The 18,683-nt window shown below is 39.3% G+C and overlaps 1 protein-coding gene across 1 annotated transcript in view; it reads left to right on the forward strand.

Annotated features, from left to right (window-relative positions):
- Nucleotides 1–13,803: 13,803 nt before the first annotated feature.
- The window catches only part of LOC136665633 (guanylate-binding protein 1-like), a 30,134-nt gene continuing 25,254 nt past the window's right edge, over nt 13,804–18,683 (forward strand). The window contains exon 1 of the mRNA XM_066643277.1: nt 13,804–13,978. Coding sequence (XP_066499374.1) covers nt 13,804–13,978 — 175 coding nt within the window. The remainder of the gene's footprint in view (nt 13,979–18,683) is intronic.

Consider the following 18,683-nt stretch of genomic DNA (forward strand, 5'->3'; position numbering starts at 1 on the left):
ATTTGTTATATTCTATATATCTTATATTCTAAATAAAAGTTCAACCTTCCCCTATTTACCATCACCTTCAGAAACAAATATTTTAGAGACTGAGAAACACAAGGCCTATTTCTAATATAGTTAAGATAATACTATCCCTTAAACCTGCACCACAAGAGAGGATCAGAACAGTTTTGGCAGAGGGACCAGGTAAAGGAATATGGAACTTGGTGTTTTGCTTTAACACACATCAGCTTGTCACACGTGCGGGGTGCACCAAATCGACTCTCTAAATTCACGCTTATTTCATGCTGTCCCGACATTTTTGAGAGTGTTGGAGGATTCTAATATAAGATCATTCTTTAATAGTCCCACAGTGGGGAAATTTACAGCGTTACAGCAGCATAGGTACAGCACACAACAATAAAAAGTGGCTGCAGAACAAAAATTAAAGATTAACAATATGAACATTATATTATAGAAATCTGAGCATCAAGAAATTACAAATAACTTGTACTGCACATATGTAGGAAACAAATATATTCTAAACATGTTTATTTTTTACAAAACACATTGGGTGGTGTGAGTGTGTCTGTGTTGCCCTGTGAAGGACTGGCGCCCCCTCCAGGGTGTATTCCCGCCTTGCGTCCAATGATTCCAGGTAGGCTCTGGACACACCGCGACCCTGAATTGGATAAGCGGTTACAGATGATGAATGAATGAATGAATTGGGTGGTGGGAGTAGTCTGCTGTAAGGATCCTGTGTGATCCATTCCCTGATAAACGCCTAATGTACTAAATAAATGTTAACCCCATTTGATTGAAGTGTTTGGATTGGATCTTTTTTTTTTTTTTTTTTAAAGATGTCTGTAGAGTCGGTTCAGCTCAATTATTTGAAAATAGAATCACTAATGAAATCAGTCCAAAAATGTCCAAATAGATTAGTTTCACTCAATCAACATAAGTATTCTTAATGTATATTTATTTGTTGTTTTAAATTTTCTGATTAATATATAACATGTTTTGGAAAAGATGCGGTGTCTCAAGATAAATAAAAAATACATATATACACCCAGACAAATATATACAGTATCAGGTCTTTCATCACAAAATGACTAAATAAAAATTATTCACAACTTCAAATCAGATAAAAAGAAGCTGAGACCATATGGAAAATGCAGATTTTTAAAATAATGCAGTGTTTCTTAAATTTCCATCGCCTTTTATTACACTGTAGAGAGAATATACCCCAGATATTCCATGTTGTGTCTGGTGAACATCATCTCATTTTTTTATATCCATTCTCTGAGTTTTAAGCTTGTCACACGTTTCAAAATAAGTTTGGACGGTGAAACATTTATCATTTTGTAAGTCTGCCATTCTTTCTCCAACACTTAAATATATTTTGTGCTTTTGTGGATACTGCTTTTCAACCAAATCATTATCACAGTCACCTGCTGACATCACCTGTTTAAAATCACATCATTATTATTGTTTTTAAATCTCAATACTCACCCTAAATTGCCCCTTACAACTTATTTGGAATATTTAGCGGGCCTGAAATGCAGGGATGTACAGAATGTAACAAATTAAATAAAACAGATCAGACATCTATCTACTATATGTTTCCAAACCTGGCAACATTTGGAAAAAAAGAAATGTCTACAATAAGGTAGAACTAAAAATACTGAAATTCTTATTGTATCATTTTACAAACTAATACTGAGATAAAACCTGAATATACACATCAACTACAGTCAAATGCATGCAGCATGTAACTGTTACAGATTTACAAACAGCTGCTTCCAGAACAGTTTGGAATTATGTGAAATGCAATAAAAACCTGAATCTTGAATGTGTTAAATGACAAATGTATGCAGAGTATATTTCTAGTGTTACGACCAACAGAAAGGCTGCAAAATTACTCTGAATAAAATTCTTTTGACTTCCACTGAAATTTAAAAAAGGTTTTTCTTCTTCTGTGAAGTTACTATATTGGAGATTCATGTATTTCTTTGGAAAGTGACAAGTGAAGTTATGTAATAACATAATTTTGGGAGTAGAACCATGCCCGAACTCCTCCTCTCAGCCCTATATATACTCTGCAAATTCACGTCATTTCCACGTCAGACAAACTTGCCTCATTTAGTTCAGGACTCGACTGCTTCACGACGTCAGCTCGCTCCTCTGCGCTGGGTCATTCCTGCTGATCCCCATATTTGGAGCCATGTTTGGCCTTTATCAAGCCCACTGAGCCTCCTGTTTTAAACTTGCTCCCACCTCAACCGCATCTCCACCCTTTTCTCATATTCATTTATCCAACGGGGGGATCCGGCTGAACTCTTCCCCAAAGACTTCTGAGATCACCTCCCTGTTTCAGCCTCTGCGGGCGTAGTCCGTACTAGCAAATATAACTATATATATATTTTTTTCAGCGCTAACACATCAGACATAACATTTAAGTTAATATAAGCATTTCCCTCCTTCCTTTTTCCTTTCTTTTAAACTCCTTCAGCTATTGAATATGAATGTATATGAATGACGTATCAAAGCAAAGCCTGTGATATCTACAACAAATATATTGAAAGTTAAAGCCATTTTTAAAAAAGGTCTGGGGATGAACTTTGTGAAATATTTGATCTTTTAAAACATTGATGGAATTTGTATATTCAGTTTCAGGATATAAAATTAATCTTTACTTTTTGAAACATCATCTAAATAAATATCAACAAAATGTACTGGATTTCTTTCTAATTTTACTTATTATATCACTTTTAAGAATCTTAACAAATGTGGATGATACAATCCACAGCCAACACGCTGAGCTTGTGTAAGAGTGAACCCCAGTTCCCCATTCCGTTTGAATGCCCTCTGTAAGTTCTAACTCTAGTTATTAACATTTACACTTTCTCACCCAATGAGGGGCAGTCTGTCCACTAACAGAACAAATACATGCACTCAGGGATATTGATGATAGGGGATGGGTTGCAGATATAAATTTGAAAATTATCTGACTTTAAATGGAACTTAAGCCCATGTGAATGATCTGATCTATGGGGGAGATTTGAACAATAAAATAAAAAATGTGTCCAACTACAGAATTTGGGGCACTCTATGTCTGAATGGAGTGATGGTTGACTTGTGGGTGCTGAAAGATTTCAGTATTGTGAAGAAGACGCTGAAAAAGACCTCTATGCCGACACCAATCTTTCATCGCAAAATAATCAGGTTTATTACAATGAAAAGAACAACATCTTAACAAGCCCCTATAGACAGCTTGCTGAGAAGTTAGCCAATATCTTCTGACATGCTAACTGGCAGGTTTAGTTTATATAGGTTGGTCAGTGTCAACATATGGTGAATACTATGGCTTTTGTTTACTTCATTTCCTGTCCTAGTAAAAAGAGATAACTTGTAAGGACATCCTGTCTTTCTAACTCCAGGAAAGCTTACCCAACATCCCATTCACACAGAGACAAAATCCCTATATAGGCAAAAATTTAAGAACAATCGGTCATCCTATGTACTGCACCCACTTAATAACATATGCCTATGTAAGACATTAAATTCATGTATGTTGCATGTAATGCATGTATGTTGTAGCAATTTAATGTTAAACCCTACACAATATTATAAATTTGTGTGAGTGTGAGAGCAAATAAACCTGCCAGGCCATCTTTCTTGAAATATCCTCCAAACATTCTAGACAGGAAAAATTCTCTCATGATCCTGCTGCCAAGCAATCACTTAAAAGTACTCCTGTCCAATTTAAATTATTACTATATGTGTAGGGACTTAAGTAAATGTATATAGAAACCTCAGGAAATAAAATCACAGACTATCAAATGGACTAATGTCCAAATTCAGGCTGGTCGACCCATTAGACCTTCCAATGGACCTGTTCCTACCTGAAAAACCCCATATCCCTATCATTGAGAATAAAACAAAACATCTGAGATTCCAATACATTTACACAGATTAAATGACATCAGTCTATAATCATCATTGCAAACCGTTGTTACATTTTTAAGTATCACTCATCCAAAATTCTATCAATATCCAAAAAGTATCAATTAATTAAACAATTCAATATTAAGAAACAAATGGAATTGTGTCACTCCACAGTCCTTCAGCAGTATCACCTTTGAATGTAATGATGAAGACGTTGAATCTGATCAAGTTTCCACAGTTCTGTTTCAAAGTCCTTTAGTTTTATTGTCCTCTTTTGAATTTTTGAATCCTGTAGTACCTTGAACAACCATTCACCCTTACTCTAACAATCTAACAGAACAACATACACACACAACAGTTACCCCAAAGTCAACTTAACAACACCACTATAGCATGCTTTTAATTTCACTGCCGCTCCTTATTTCATATTGTAATTTATGCTACCTGATGAGGTGTAATAATTCAGAGAGGCAGCATCAAACAGTTTTCATCAACAGTGTTTTGAGTGGGCACCCCAAATTACACCTTAGTTTACTCCTCCATTTCCTATGAACTGACCTCAAAAATCATATAATGATTTTTCAGGATTTAGGCCCAGCTAATCCCGCCTCTATAAAAGAGGGCTTCATCCAATAGTGGCTATCTACACTATTTTCTCTTTTTCCTTTATTCCTTTTCCTTTTAACTCATTATTTTCTCTTTTTCCTTTATTCTTCTATTTCTTCACTTTTAATTTTCTCATTTCTCTTCTATTTCCCTTATATTCCTTCACTTTAACCTTACATAAATTTTAACCAAATGCCACTGGGCCCCAGGGCTTCCAACTATTTTTAATATAATCCAATTATCCAAATAATCCAAAAATTCATGTCTTACAATTTTAAGCAAAAAATGGCCCTATTTACTATAATCTGCATGTTATTTATTAGCTCACGTTATCATTACTAATTAAGCTATTCTACATTTATACTTCAACTCTTCCTTTCCTTTTCTTTTTCTTCTGTTACATTTGTTCCTTTTAGACTTTTACCATTACCTTATTACTATATTTACATTATTCTAATTTACCCCAATTTAAAATGAAGAACTCGCTCAGCATCATCAACACAATACTGCATAAACTAATGAGTCTAATACGGTGCAAACCTTCAACTAATCAAAAAGCTCAAGCATCAGCGCTCAAATTTGTGAAATGCTCACCTTATATTTGCCGGCTTTAAGCGGTAGTCTGTATGAAGGAGCTGCCAGATGATTAAGGTCACAACTCGGATCCCACCCTCGTCGCCAAAATTATTGTAGTTTATTTTCAGTATTGTGAAGAAGACACTGAAAAAGACCTCTACGCCGACACCATTCTTTCGTTGCAAAATAATCATGTTTATTACAATGAAAAGAACAGCATCTTAACAAGCCCCTATAGACAGCTTGCTGAGAAGTTAGCTAATATCTTCTGATATGCTAACTCGCAGGTTTAGTTTATATAGGTTGGTCAGTGTCAACATATGGTGAATACTATGGCTTTTGTTTACTTCATTTCCTGTCCTGGTAAAAAGAGATAAATTGTAAGGACATCCTGTCTTGCTACCTCCAGGAAATCTTACCCAACATCCAATTCACACAGAGACAAAATCCCTATATAGGCAAAAATGTAAGAACAATGGGTCATCCTATGTACTTAATAACATATGCCTATTTAAGACATTAAATTCTACTTCATTTTAATATACTTCAGTTGCCTGTCTGTATGTAAGGCCCCCTGCCACTAGAGGGGGACACACAGCTGCAACACAGTAATCAGAGGCAATTTGCAATACCTGTGTCTACTCTTTAAACACCAAACTCCCCCAATGACTTGTGCTCAGTCCTGGTGTTTCAGACTTGTTGCACCAGACTGGCTGGTAATTTTGGTAGAGGTTCTTAAAGTATTTACTCTCACATTCTTTTTACATTTATTCTGTTGCACACTCCATGACCCCAACTCTTTCTCTCTTTTAAGAAAAAAAAAAAGAATAGAAAAATACACCACATTTGAACTCATTTATGATTCTTCCCACTCTGTTCTCTGCTTTTAGCTGGGAAAAGGTTTTGGGGGGAGAGAGAGTCTTCATATTTTTATGAAAAGTAAAAATAAGTAAACAAAGCCTTTGTTCACTCCTTAAGCCTCAGTTTCTAGAGATCTAGTTATCTAGTTTCCCATGTTTTCCTCCTTTTCAAACTCTGTTTAGTTCTGCTCTTGGGTTCTGCCTTTGTCCACTGATTGTTAGCTCACTAATAAATTTGGGACTCTTGAGCACAAAGTCCCTTTCTGAGTTTGTCAACACATTATACTGTAAGGTAGCCTGTCTGAAACAACCAAGGGCTAAGCCTGAAATCCAGAAAAACCTCTGATACTGAGCATGAGATCTGAGAGTGGAGTAAGTGTTAAACATAAGTTCCTTTGTTTATCACCACAAACACGGCCTGTAGAATGTCTGTGTTGGATCGTCAGGTTTCAATGGTCCTCAGCCATTGAAATTCATAGCTCAGTTTGTGCTAATTGCTCCACACAGTTCCTTATCTCCATATTTGTTTCTGCAATGGCTGCAGCAAATTTGTTGCCTGATTCTGCATTCAAGCATACTTGCAGTGCATGATCCCACTTCCATATCGCTGCTGGCTTGCGGAGACAAACTGCCAGAAACAAAGTAAATTTAAGCATCGCTCCAGACCATACATGTTCCTTTTAATGGCTTGTCCTGTTAGCAGCCATCTCAGTATTCAAAAGGACAAATCACTGTTTCATTTTTTGCACAACAATGAGTTTACAACAACTGAGTTATTAGGACTTGCAGTGGAACAGTGCTTAACTTTTCATGCAGCATTGCTGCCAGTTCCCCATAAGTGGCCATCTAATACAAGGCAGCAGGCCCATACTGCAGACACCAGTTACAGTGAGAGCAGCGGGCTCAGGACTGAAAAATTGTCGGTTTGGTTCCTATGACCAGCAGGAAAATTGAAGGAGGTGGGAGTGAAAGAACATCTCTGATCTTAAACCACAGCTGAACTTCCCTTAAGCAAGTCCCCCCCGCCCCACACTGGGGATGGCTGCCCTCCTCATGTTCATGTATCTAGTGGAGTTAGCATTCATAAAAGAGAAGCAGGCTATAAAAGTGCCTATAATACAGACCCAAGGGGATCCACACTATTTGCTGTTGTTGTTGATGTTGAGGTGGTGTTGAGGGCAGATGTTGTAAGTATGGTGCTGAATAATTTAAGACCATCTGCTTCACATAGCCCTACAATGTGACTCCTCTCAACAGAGCAAGTTTGCTTTAGAATTCTTTGCAGAGGTACACTTCACTTGCAAAGGAACAGAACACAACAGCAGGTATCAGTTGTAATGAGAGACTTCCAAACAGGAGTTAGAATCAAGTGCAGGTTTAATAACACAAAGTCGGCAACAACAATAAACCAGGTCAAAACCGTGAGAGCCATCCAAGGTACCAAGCATACAATCCGAAAGACACAATCCCAAAACCAGTAACCTAATAGAACAAACCAAGGGTCAATACATACAAAAGCTAGTTCAGTACAAGAATACTCAGAATTGCAGTGAAAATACAAAACAAGACTTCGCAATGAAGCCTGCAAGACAAAGGGTTGGTATACCAAAATGGCAGACACAGGAATCATGTGACCAGTTCTAAAATTCTGGTGAGAGTGACTACTGTTGGTGTGGAGGATTGGCAGCAGATGTGACATCAGGATGGAAAGCACATGTAGCAGGATTATGTCATATAGTCCATTCAGAGGTGAGGCCTGTCCTTATTTACATCACATGTGTGATCAATTGCAAAACTTGAAGTATTTACATGTTTTACGAGGTTGAACATTCCACAGCAGATTTCATTCCTGTCAGTTGAATCCTTCTGGGTGCAATTTATATAATATATACACTCAAGATCTTAATATTATTTCAAAACTAATCACAGTCTTTGAACTGTTCCTGTCATTCAATCACATCAGTGAATTTGAACTGTGTTTCAGTGTTGGCCACTCTGGCTCAGACGTACGTGGAGGCGATCAGCAGTGGTCAGGTCCCATCTCTAGACAACACCACAGAGTTTTTGGCTCAGATCCAGAACAGTTGAGCAATGACTGAAGTCATAGATTTTTACCACAGTGAGATGACCAAAAAAGTCAAGTTCCCCACGGAGACTCAGCAGGAGCTTTCTGACCTTCACTCAGCCGTAGAAAAGGAGGCCATCAGTGTCTTCAACAGAGGCTCCTTCAACGACCTTGACAAGAAATATCAGAAGGAGCTACAGGTATGAAATGTGATGTTTTCCCCCCCTGCTTTTTAAAACTCTGAGATTGATTAAAGAAGGAGAATGAGCTGTAAACATTCCTCTGGTTCTGTGGTGTTCAGACACAGCTGGAGCATGAGTACGGGGAGCTGGTTACACAGAATAAGGAGGAATCTCGTAAACTGAGTCGTAGCGCTATTTCTCGAGTGTTTGGTCCTCTGGAGGAGAAGGTCAGGGTGGGGACTTACCTGCACCCAGGAGTATACTCAGAATTCTGCATCACCCTGGAGACAGCAGTTCAACAGTACAAACTGGAGGAAGGTCTAGGATTTATGGTGAGTCTTCACACTTTACCCACTTAAGGATCTGGATTAGGATCCTTGTATCTACACTCATTGTCCATTTTATCAGCTTCACTGTTCACACCGGAGCTCTCTGTAGTTCTACACTTAGACTGTAGTCCATCTGTTCTCTGCATACTTGATTAGCTCCAGTTTTCTCCTGTTCTTCAATGGTCAGGACACTCACAGAGCAGAGAATGATCCACCACACAAACCATACCTGCTCTGTCCTGACCATTGAAGAACAGGATTATTATCTGAATTTGTAAATCAATTTGTGCGCTCTGACGTGACTCAGATGTGACTCTTTTATTTATCTATCTGTGGGTGTATTCAAACCTGAAGTCCAATCTATACTTTTTACTCTTTCCAAACTGTGTTTGTGTTGTGTATAAATGTGTAGTATTGTAGGATTACAGTTATTTAGGTAGGTGACATGTGAAAATACCAAGGCATGTCAGACTAACTCGGATGTGGCTGGATAGCCTTAGATCTCAGTGGGTTAAGGGTCGAAGTAAGATTGCTAAATGGCAGTAATGAGTTAGTTTGTTCTCCCACCTCTAAATATGTTACAAGCTAAAGCACATTTTATCCACTTTTCATATTTAAACTACACAGATATCACAAGCAATATCACTATTTACTTTGTCCACTCTTCACTTTTTAATTCCAGTTCTGTTCTTTTCAGGAGGAGGCTCACTTTTAGTTTCTCAAAGAAATCTGCAGTCACACTTCCAAAGTTCAGTTTCTGAGTTCAGCCGTCTGAATCTGTCTCCTTCCTTTTCTCTCAGAGGGAAGAGGTTCTGACAGCCTATCTGTTAAAGAAGAATGAGGTTGTAAGCAGCATTCTCTCTGCTGACAGCTCCCTTAATGAAGCCAAGCAGAGAACAGAGTGTAAAACTGGGAAAAATGATGGAGAAATTAGAGAAAATATTTTGTGGCTTTTTTATTAACTGTCCATTTTTCTGTTTCCTGCAGAGGACAAACCGAAAAGAGACATTCAGGAGCTAAAGAATAAACATCTAGAAGAACAAAACAAGGAAGCTGAAGTGACACGGAATTGGTGGTGGTGTTACTGTGTGTTGTGCTGGTGCGAGTGGATCAGATACAGAGCTGGGGAGTGTTAAACCCCCAGTGTCACTGCTGGACTGGATACCTTCTGGACAGCGTCCTGTGTCACAGATGAAGGACTAGAGGACGACCGACACACACTGTGCACCGACAAAGGAGCTACACACGGACACTGGGAGAACACACCACACTCCTCACAGCCAGTCATCTGGAGCAGAACTCAAACCCACAACCTCCAGGTCCCTGGAGCTGTGACAGAGACACTGTCTGGTGCTCCACCTTGCCACCCTTCCATACAAACGGCGAAAACAATTTCATACAAAAACAATACTTCACAATTTTTAATGCCTAAAAAATGTATTACATTATAAATTATATTCTAATAAATAATAAAATTTCAAAAAGTCCTCACCTCTTATGGTCACTTATTAAAATTACTTTTTCTAGATATGACAATGTAGGCAGTCTGTAGAAAATGCCATGCTGCCAATCAACAAAGGCATCAATTTCAGCTGGATTCTGTTTGTGTGGTCCACTCCTCCCCTTGTAGTGTGAGTGGACACTTGTGTACTGTAGGTGCTGTGCACTCCTGAGTGGTCAGTATAAGTGGAGAAGGTTAAGTGAAATTGAAATGAGCACTGTACAACAATCAGTGACACATGACCAGGGTGTAACGAGAGATGACTAAACCAAATAAATGACTATGGTCTAATGTATTTTGATGTATAACGCCCACGCGACCTAATAACCTCTGGCTGTGTTCATAATTATAACCTACAGGTGTGGCTTTATTTAATGTGTCATAGTCGCTGGGTCTAATCCAAGTTTGTGAGACAAAGAACATCAATTACTAATTTAATTCACAATAACAGCTTTGGAATTAGGTGTATTTATATTAATCAGAATAAACTTCATATCGGAGGGGCTCCTGTTAAACGAAATGCAATATTTAACTTGTTCAGGAAAACTCTTTTCTTATTATAAAAGAGCACATTTCTATCAGGCTTTTCAGTGAGTGTTTTACTAAGTGGGGCAGCTGGTTTGATATGTGAACTGGGGGAGTTCCGGTGGGCTGATGGGCTAACACTCTCACACTGTGAAGTCTCTCACACTGGAATCACGGGGCACTAACTGCCCTTGAAACACCTAAGGCTGATTAGATTGAGTCCTGCTATCAATCTCTAATTAAATCCTGGATGTGCAGCTCTGATTTACCTTAATTAATTAGTATTAACTGACATTTCTCACAAGCAAATACACTATTATCACTGTTACCCACTATTACAACAATGAAGAGAGGTTTATCACTCTACATGTCACACAACAGTCAAGTGAGGAAATGGTAATGGTAAAGTCACTCAGTGACTGCAGTAATTTTGTTTCCATTTAAAGTAGAACTGAATGTTCAGTAGATTCCAGAATGTCCTTCAGAACATCATTCATAGTGTAGATTTGACAACAGAGGAGACAGTTTTGGAAGGGAATGGCAGAAACCCACAGATTTAACAATGAGTCTTATGCAGTTGGATATAATTTTAATAATTGTAGAAAAAAATGCAAGCTGGTGAAACCTGGAAAATGGATTGTGGAAGTTTCCCAATCAGTGAGGGATAGCTGACAGTACTTATGCATGTAGTGATGCATATTTTTTTATTTAACGTTATCTATATTTGGACATTACTAGTTTATATAGAAAATGTCTGATCGTTTGTTAACCCTTTAGCAGTCATATATGTTGCACACATTTCTGACACAATGACATAATCTAGCACTGGGCTATAAAGCAGTGGAACTTGTTCAGTGAAGTGATGGAGAACCATCCTGCACCTTTAGGATGAGCTGGTAAACTGAATTAATTTAGCATTGGTACCATTCATTGTTTGTAGCCCTTATCCAGTTCAGAGCGGCGGTTCAGAGCCTACCCGGAATCACTGGGCGCAAGGTGGGAACACACCCTGGAGGGGGCGCCAATCTTTCAGAGCGTGACACTTACTCACACATATGGACACTTTTTTGAGTCTCCAGTCCACCTACCAACATGTGTTTTTGGAATGTGGAAGGAAACTGGAGCACCTGGATCAAATCTTAATCAAATCCCTCTGTGGTGGTGAAGGGCCTCTGCCCGCTGACAAGCTCTGCTCCTGCCCCTTGCACAGTTAGCACCAGCTGGCTTCTGTCTTAAAACAAGTGTAACAGGTGTTCAGCATGTTACTCAAAGATGCGTCTGGAAATCAGGATTGTCTAATCTGTAGTCCCTTCCACAGCGTTCTGTGACAGAGCATGACAATCTCATCCTCTGCAGTAGAGATGCTGCTTCCCAGGCAAACACACCATAAAAGATTGTGGATGCTATGACAGTGTTAAAAAGGTTCCCATTAGTGCTCTCTATGCTCTAAAATACCTGCTCAGGAGAGTGAGTTTGTTTGAAGTCCAGCTTATTTTTGAGATGAACACCAAGATACTTCCTAGAGTCTACTTTCTCAGTGTCCGTACTGAGGAGTGTCTGCATTTGTGGAAATCCACCAGCAATTCTTTGACCTTTCCCACATTAATCTGGGCATTGTTCCGCAGGCACCAGTCCACAAAGTCAAAAATTAGTTCTGTAGACTCAGCCATCCTCATTTGGGATATGACTAATGATCAGAAACCTGCAGCTAATTACTACCAAAATCTGGAGAGGCACTGAGCCTGACTTTGTGAACATGCCACCATCTTGGTCTTAGAGCATTATTCAGTTATTTTTACTGGACAATTATGCTTTAAAAGCCTGTTTTCAGTCACATTATTAATAAACAGATAAATTAGTAACTATTTATGGTCTCAGTATTTTATTAATACTCTGTTCATAAAATAGTAAATCACAGTGCATTTCTGTGGAATAGGCACCTTCTATTAAAGCAGAGGAGGAACACTTTCACTTTCACTACAATAAGATCCTGTTTTCACCTGATAAACATTACCCCTCCCTATAAACAATGAGTTTCACTTGCATTCACTTGCAGGTCTTAAGGTGTTTCCCATCTCCTGCTCAAGTTCTCCCTATAAATACAGCTCACATTCATATGCTTTGCACATCATCCTCTGCTTTAATTTCAGGGAAAGCATTCACAGTAGACCCTCTTTACTCACAGATACTATTCTGTTTGCAGCAGACTAGTTTGTTAATAGAAGACCATCCTTCCTCCCTTCCAACAGGCTTAGATCCATCTACTTGGAACATACGGTAAAATTTTACCTACACCTTACAGACAACTTCTTTCAAAGTTAATTTTAGAAATGTTTTCTTACAAAATGTGATTTTATTTGAATTAAGGGTTAAAAATACATGTTTACATTTGGAATTCATAGGTAACAAGATGATATTTAATTATTATAAAATATTTCGATGATGTTCCCACCAATGTGTGTAATATTTTGAATGTATGCCATGCTCTCCTTAAAACTGATTCAATAAGCTTTGAAGGCCATTTTTGATCATTCAATAACATCTAAAAGTTCTGTTCAGAGTCACAAATTTAGCAAATATTAAGCCTTAAAAATATCTTGCTGTAATTCTGCACCTTCAGCTTCATTCAGTATGAACAGATCCACGAACACACGCTAATCCACACACAAAACAGTTTGAGAGGTTGTGTCAATGAAAAATATGATCTCTTAATACTGGTCAAAGTTGGTCAAATTTTGTGTATTTTGTAAGATGTCTTATTTCTCAAAATCTTTGACCTGTAATCTTGCTTTGTGTGACATTCAAACATTCACATTCCTTTGAATCTTCACTGATGTTTTCAGAATGCACATTATACAGACAGTTTATGACTAGAACAGGAATATTCTCCAGTTACGCTGATAATGCCAAAGTGAGTGCAGCAGGCTATCGTTAACTTTAGTCTGAGTTTACTCCTGTTGGGAGGGAGTTATCAGAGCAGCTCCTAAAGACAGTATGGTTGTTTGAACAGCACACCGGATATTCCTGTCAGTGAGAGTCAGTCTCTTACTTTTCCAGAAGTCATTGCATGGGAAGACCTTTTGAAAGGTCATAATTTATTATAAAATTCTATGTTACTCTTTTTAAATATTCAAACATTTCCAAAGGCTTTGTGCCACTACACTCAGCCATATGTGTATTAACATTTTCTGTTCCAGACACAATGGAATTTGAAGGCAGTTATGTTAAAATGTCAGCCCCGATTTGTCTCATCAATAACACAGAAGATGGAGGACTGGGGGTCTGTGGAGAAGCACTGGAGATCCTGGATCAGATCACTCAGCCTGTGGTGGTGGTGGCAGTGGTGGGTCTGTATCGAACTGGAAAGTCCTACCTCATGAACCGACTGGCAGGAAGGCAGACAGGTGAATTATTAATGATATTGAATTATATTATGGTGTGATATTAACATTAAACTAATTCTAAATAAAATAAAGTTCAGTGTTAATGAGAATTAAATATATTTACAAATATAATGTCACATACATGCAGTGAGTGATATTTTGTGTTTAAAACAACTAGTAAGCCTCAGATTTTTGTTGTCAGGAACAAAATGAAATACCTTGAGTAACTCCAAATTAAAATGAAATACCCAAACCCAGAGGGAGCACACAAAGCACACGTGGAATGGTTGAGCAAACTCACATGCACCCTCCCTCACATGCCTCAGAGTCATTTCCCATGTGAGCATTGAAGTCCTGCAGCAGAACGATGAGCCATTTCCAGAACCTCCTCTAGGGTCTCCAAGACGGCTGAGCACTCTGAGCTACCGTGACATTACCCTCTAGTCCACTGGGGTAAATCCCAATGTATAGGTGCTGAGCTAGGGGCTATGAGTATGCACAGTTTATACCTAGTTGATACTTTCACCTTTATGAACCAGCTCAGGCTTCTTTCCCACCAGAGAGGTAACATCCCAAGATTTCCAGAGCTAGTTTCTGAGGATCAGAATGCCAGGGTCCGTGCAATCATCTTCTGCACAATCCACATTGCACTGGACCCTGATTACTACCTCTACCACACCATTAGCGATGATACAGGTTTATGGTTTATTAGCTGATAGTAATGATTCACTTTTAGGGTTTAGATGCAATAGTCTGTTTTAGTGTAGGTTGTATATACACTGTGATATAAGTATATTTTATATATATTTATATATTGTGTTTGTAGCATTGACCTTATTCTTATGATTACTGATATTTGACTAATGATAGTAATTAAAATGTTATAATTGGCTTACATAATTAAAACGTTAATAATTAATTTGAGAAATGAATAATGGCCAAGCTAAGTGAGTTCTTCAGGATCTTCAGACTTTTAATGAACAGACTCCACACACTGTGATTTCAAATAATGAAAGTATTTATTAACAAAAAGAAGAAGAATATTTACTTAACATAGCATAATCTTGAAATCTCACGGCATCAACGCAGGGGAAGCCGATTCGAATTTAAAGATAAGCTAGGCACTAGGACTTGTGACTAATGTATTGCTAACTGAGGTTTTACTTAGTGTATAAATTTATCAAGGGACTTAATTAGGCACCAGCTTCTGGAGAGTGAATGAATTTTGGCTTGCTTACTCTTTTTGCCGTTTTCACCGACCCGTCGAGTCCTGCTGTTTAACCTCCGTGCTCTAGGGGTTGCTTCGTGTCCTCCCCGCGTCGTTGAAGGTAGGCCCGCTGACAAGGAGATTCCCTCCAGGTTGAGTAAGACACTCTCGGCCTTAGACAGGGCGACGTCGATCAGGAGTTCCCTTTTTCTGAGAATTGCAGGCTTGGCTGGTCTTTCCCCTGAGTGGGGTGGCTTCTCAGAGTGGTTAGCTCGTCAGTCGAATCTCCAGGAACAGTGCCCTCAGAAGTCGGTTTATAACGCTAATATATCCACTTTCAACTAATTTAAAGAGGTGATATCTTATTCTGGCCACGAATAAGTTTCACCTGCTTTGATCACTCATGAGATTAAACTTAGATTGGGTGATAAAACATAAACACAATTAAAAAGAAAAGAATTCAAGGTATTCAAATCACTCGACGTTGTTCGTACATTTCTTTCACACTCTAGCTAACTCAAGACGCCTCTTGGGGGATGAGTGAGGTCCTTTTAAAGTCTTTGTTCGTCAGCGTGGAGAAGAGAAAAACGTCTTGCTTGGAGAGGTTGGAACTTAGAGAGATAGGGTAAGCTAGAGCACGTGGGAGCACGTGAAGTAAGAGCAGAAGTAAGAGCATGATTCAAAGAAGAAAGCTCAGAAGTCGGAGCAGAAGTCAAGAAGGAAGTTCAGAGAGAGTCAAGTTAAGAGAGTTTCAGCAGTAAGAGAGTGAGAAACTGAGTCGGCACCCTCTTTTCAAAGGTAGCGCGGTCATGCCCTATTGGGAGGTGTCCTTCCTTTGATTGGATCCGGGGTCCGAGGCTCACGTGACTTGCTTCACGAGAGAGAGCTACACACCATTGAATATCATAGAATTTTACTTATACATACTCGTGGTATAGCATAATATGTGTCCTAGATTATCAATATCAAACATCTACATATAATTTTATTTTGGGTACGTCATGATTACGTCCCACTACAATATCATGTTAGAAGATATTAATTAGTTTTCTTAGTTAGAGACAGAACTTTCTTTCATGATTGAAAACAGTAATACACATCACTTCATTGGTTGATAGATGTTCCTCTGAAGACACAAAAAGTGACATTCATAAATATCGCGTACACATATTTATCAGAATTTGATTAATCTTTTCATTATGTATCTAGGCGACATCGGGCGAGACGTAGTTTCTCCAATGTCCACTTGGGGTCGCTGTTGGTCCATGCTGTTCGTCCTGTGCGGATGGTTACGGGGAGGTCAACCCGAGTTCAGTCAGTTTTACCATCTGGGGCTGTCTGTTTAGTAGGCCTGAGATAACGTTTCCGTCGTTTAGGCGCCACGGCCATAAAGGGTCCTTTGAACTCTGGTTTTCACCACTTTGTTTGTTCTTCTTTTCCTTAAGAGCATCATAAACTGGGTTTGTTATCTGGAGGCGTTAGACAGGCGCTTTTGATGTAGACTTTAAGTGAATTTTTGTGTGTGGGGGAAGAGTGCAGCGTTTTCACACACACGCAGTTCTGTGGAATGTGGGATTCTGTTGCAAACAAAAATCCTTGTTAGGGTGGAGAGTTTTTATTAAGAACTCTCATTTCTTTATTCGGTCCATACTCCACTACATCTCCCCCTTTTTTCAGTTTTATGGTCTGGCAGGGAGCATGGAGCTGAAACGAACTTTTGCTGTGGAGGAAGGTGAGATCAGCAAGCATATCCAAACACATTTCCAGAGCTGATGTCTTCCTATCAGTGTATGGGTGCATATGGAGTGTTGATGTTTGCATGCTGAAGGGATTCTATTTATTTAGGGGTAGGTCTTGTTCAAACGCAACCTCGAGAGCTCGTTCTTCGACATGGCCTTCGTCTTCATATCTAAAACTTGGGGGTTCAACTCTCTGGGCTCTCTTGTGTCTAACGAATTTGACCATTTTATTAGACCAAGTTTCTAACCTGCTCTGGAGGGCTCAAGTGCGTTTGAAATTGAACCAAGCTATACCAAAGGTCAAAAGATATCCTAATCCTACCAGGGTAACTAGTAAGTGTAATAAAAGTAAGTAGAGTGCACCATGCATAGGTGACAGGCTGAACTGGCCATAGGGGTTGAGACGACAGCTCTCTAAGAGTGTTATCTATGGGGGTTAGATCAATGACTAGGGTTCCCTCATATTCTAGGTGAGTTAGGGTTTTAGTATGTAGCTCGATGGTGTATTTGGAGAAGAACTCTGAGATTTCTATGTCGCTCTCATATTGGTCAGGGTTTAGGTGATACAGGGCCAGGTCTCCTACATGTAGGATTGCGTTTACGGGGACGTCTACCCAGAAAGTTTGGCTAGGAAGGAGTACCCTTTCTGAGGTGTCATGTTGATCATAGGTTAGTAGGGCCTCTCTAAAGGGGGTGTTAACCAACCAACGGTTTCCAACAATCTCAGCTTGAGTACTAGTTACCAAATGTCGGGGTGTGACAACTACCGGACATTGAGTATTACTCATCAAAGGCTTAAGGCCACAGATCCCATTTGCGCTGTCACGAATAAAAGGTTTGCTAGGGCACAAGTAGTGGATTTCTTTAGTGAGTGTGCACATAAGCAAATTGGGTACCAGATATAGGTCAGGGTTATCATCTTGGTATGCTACAAGAGATGTTGTCTTTACACGAACATAGGCAGAATCTTGCCAGAAGCCAACGTTGACAACATCTTTCAAACGGTAGATGTTTTCAGGCACCATTATGGGAAGGTTAATGATGAATGCTAATTCTCGATCTTGAGGATTAACATAAATTGGTCGCTACCTAAGGTATAGTCTAGGTGGGCCTGGTAACTACTAGTAACTACTTCTCGAGTTGCTGTAGACAAAATCTCCTGTACTAAGGATAGAGGCACCAGGTAGGGAGGAATTCTCCCCATGGCTAGGCTATCCACAGAGGAGCTGATTTCTTGTAGCATATAAGACAATAGCATATTCACAAGCTGGATGTGGGCAAGGTCAAGTTGCACTACTGAAAGCATAGAGTTGACCATCTGGAGCGTTTTTTTCAAAGCGACACTGTGAGCATTGAGCACTACTACGGTGCCCCGTAGGGTTTGCCCAATTGTTTGTAGGCGTTGCTGCTGTTTGTCTAATTGGGTTTTAATGTTTGGAATTTCAGCTTGCAATTCTCCTACTTGACGTTTAACAGTGGCTACATTGACAGCGTTGACGGCGGACGTTCCGAGACTCAGTAGTGATCCCACAGTTGCAGCTGCCATTAGCAATCCGCCTATGAAGCGTTTAGGTCATTTGTTAAAACCTTTTAGTTTTGATTGCATTACGGTAAACTTTTGTAGCTGGCAGAGCATATGAGTTACGTCAGCTTCAGCATGGCTGATAGCTTCCTCAGTCCATCTATCTCCATTCCGGCCAGTCTGCAAAGTGGTTATCGGTAGGTTTTTGCTACACGCTTCGGCGGGATTCAACCGTACGAATACTCTCTGGGTATGGAG

This window comes from Hoplias malabaricus, chromosome 14 (assembly GCF_029633855.1).
Source record: "Hoplias malabaricus isolate fHopMal1 chromosome 14, fHopMal1.hap1, whole genome shotgun sequence".
Classification (NCBI taxonomy): Eukaryota; Metazoa; Chordata; class Actinopteri; order Characiformes; family Erythrinidae; genus Hoplias; species Hoplias malabaricus.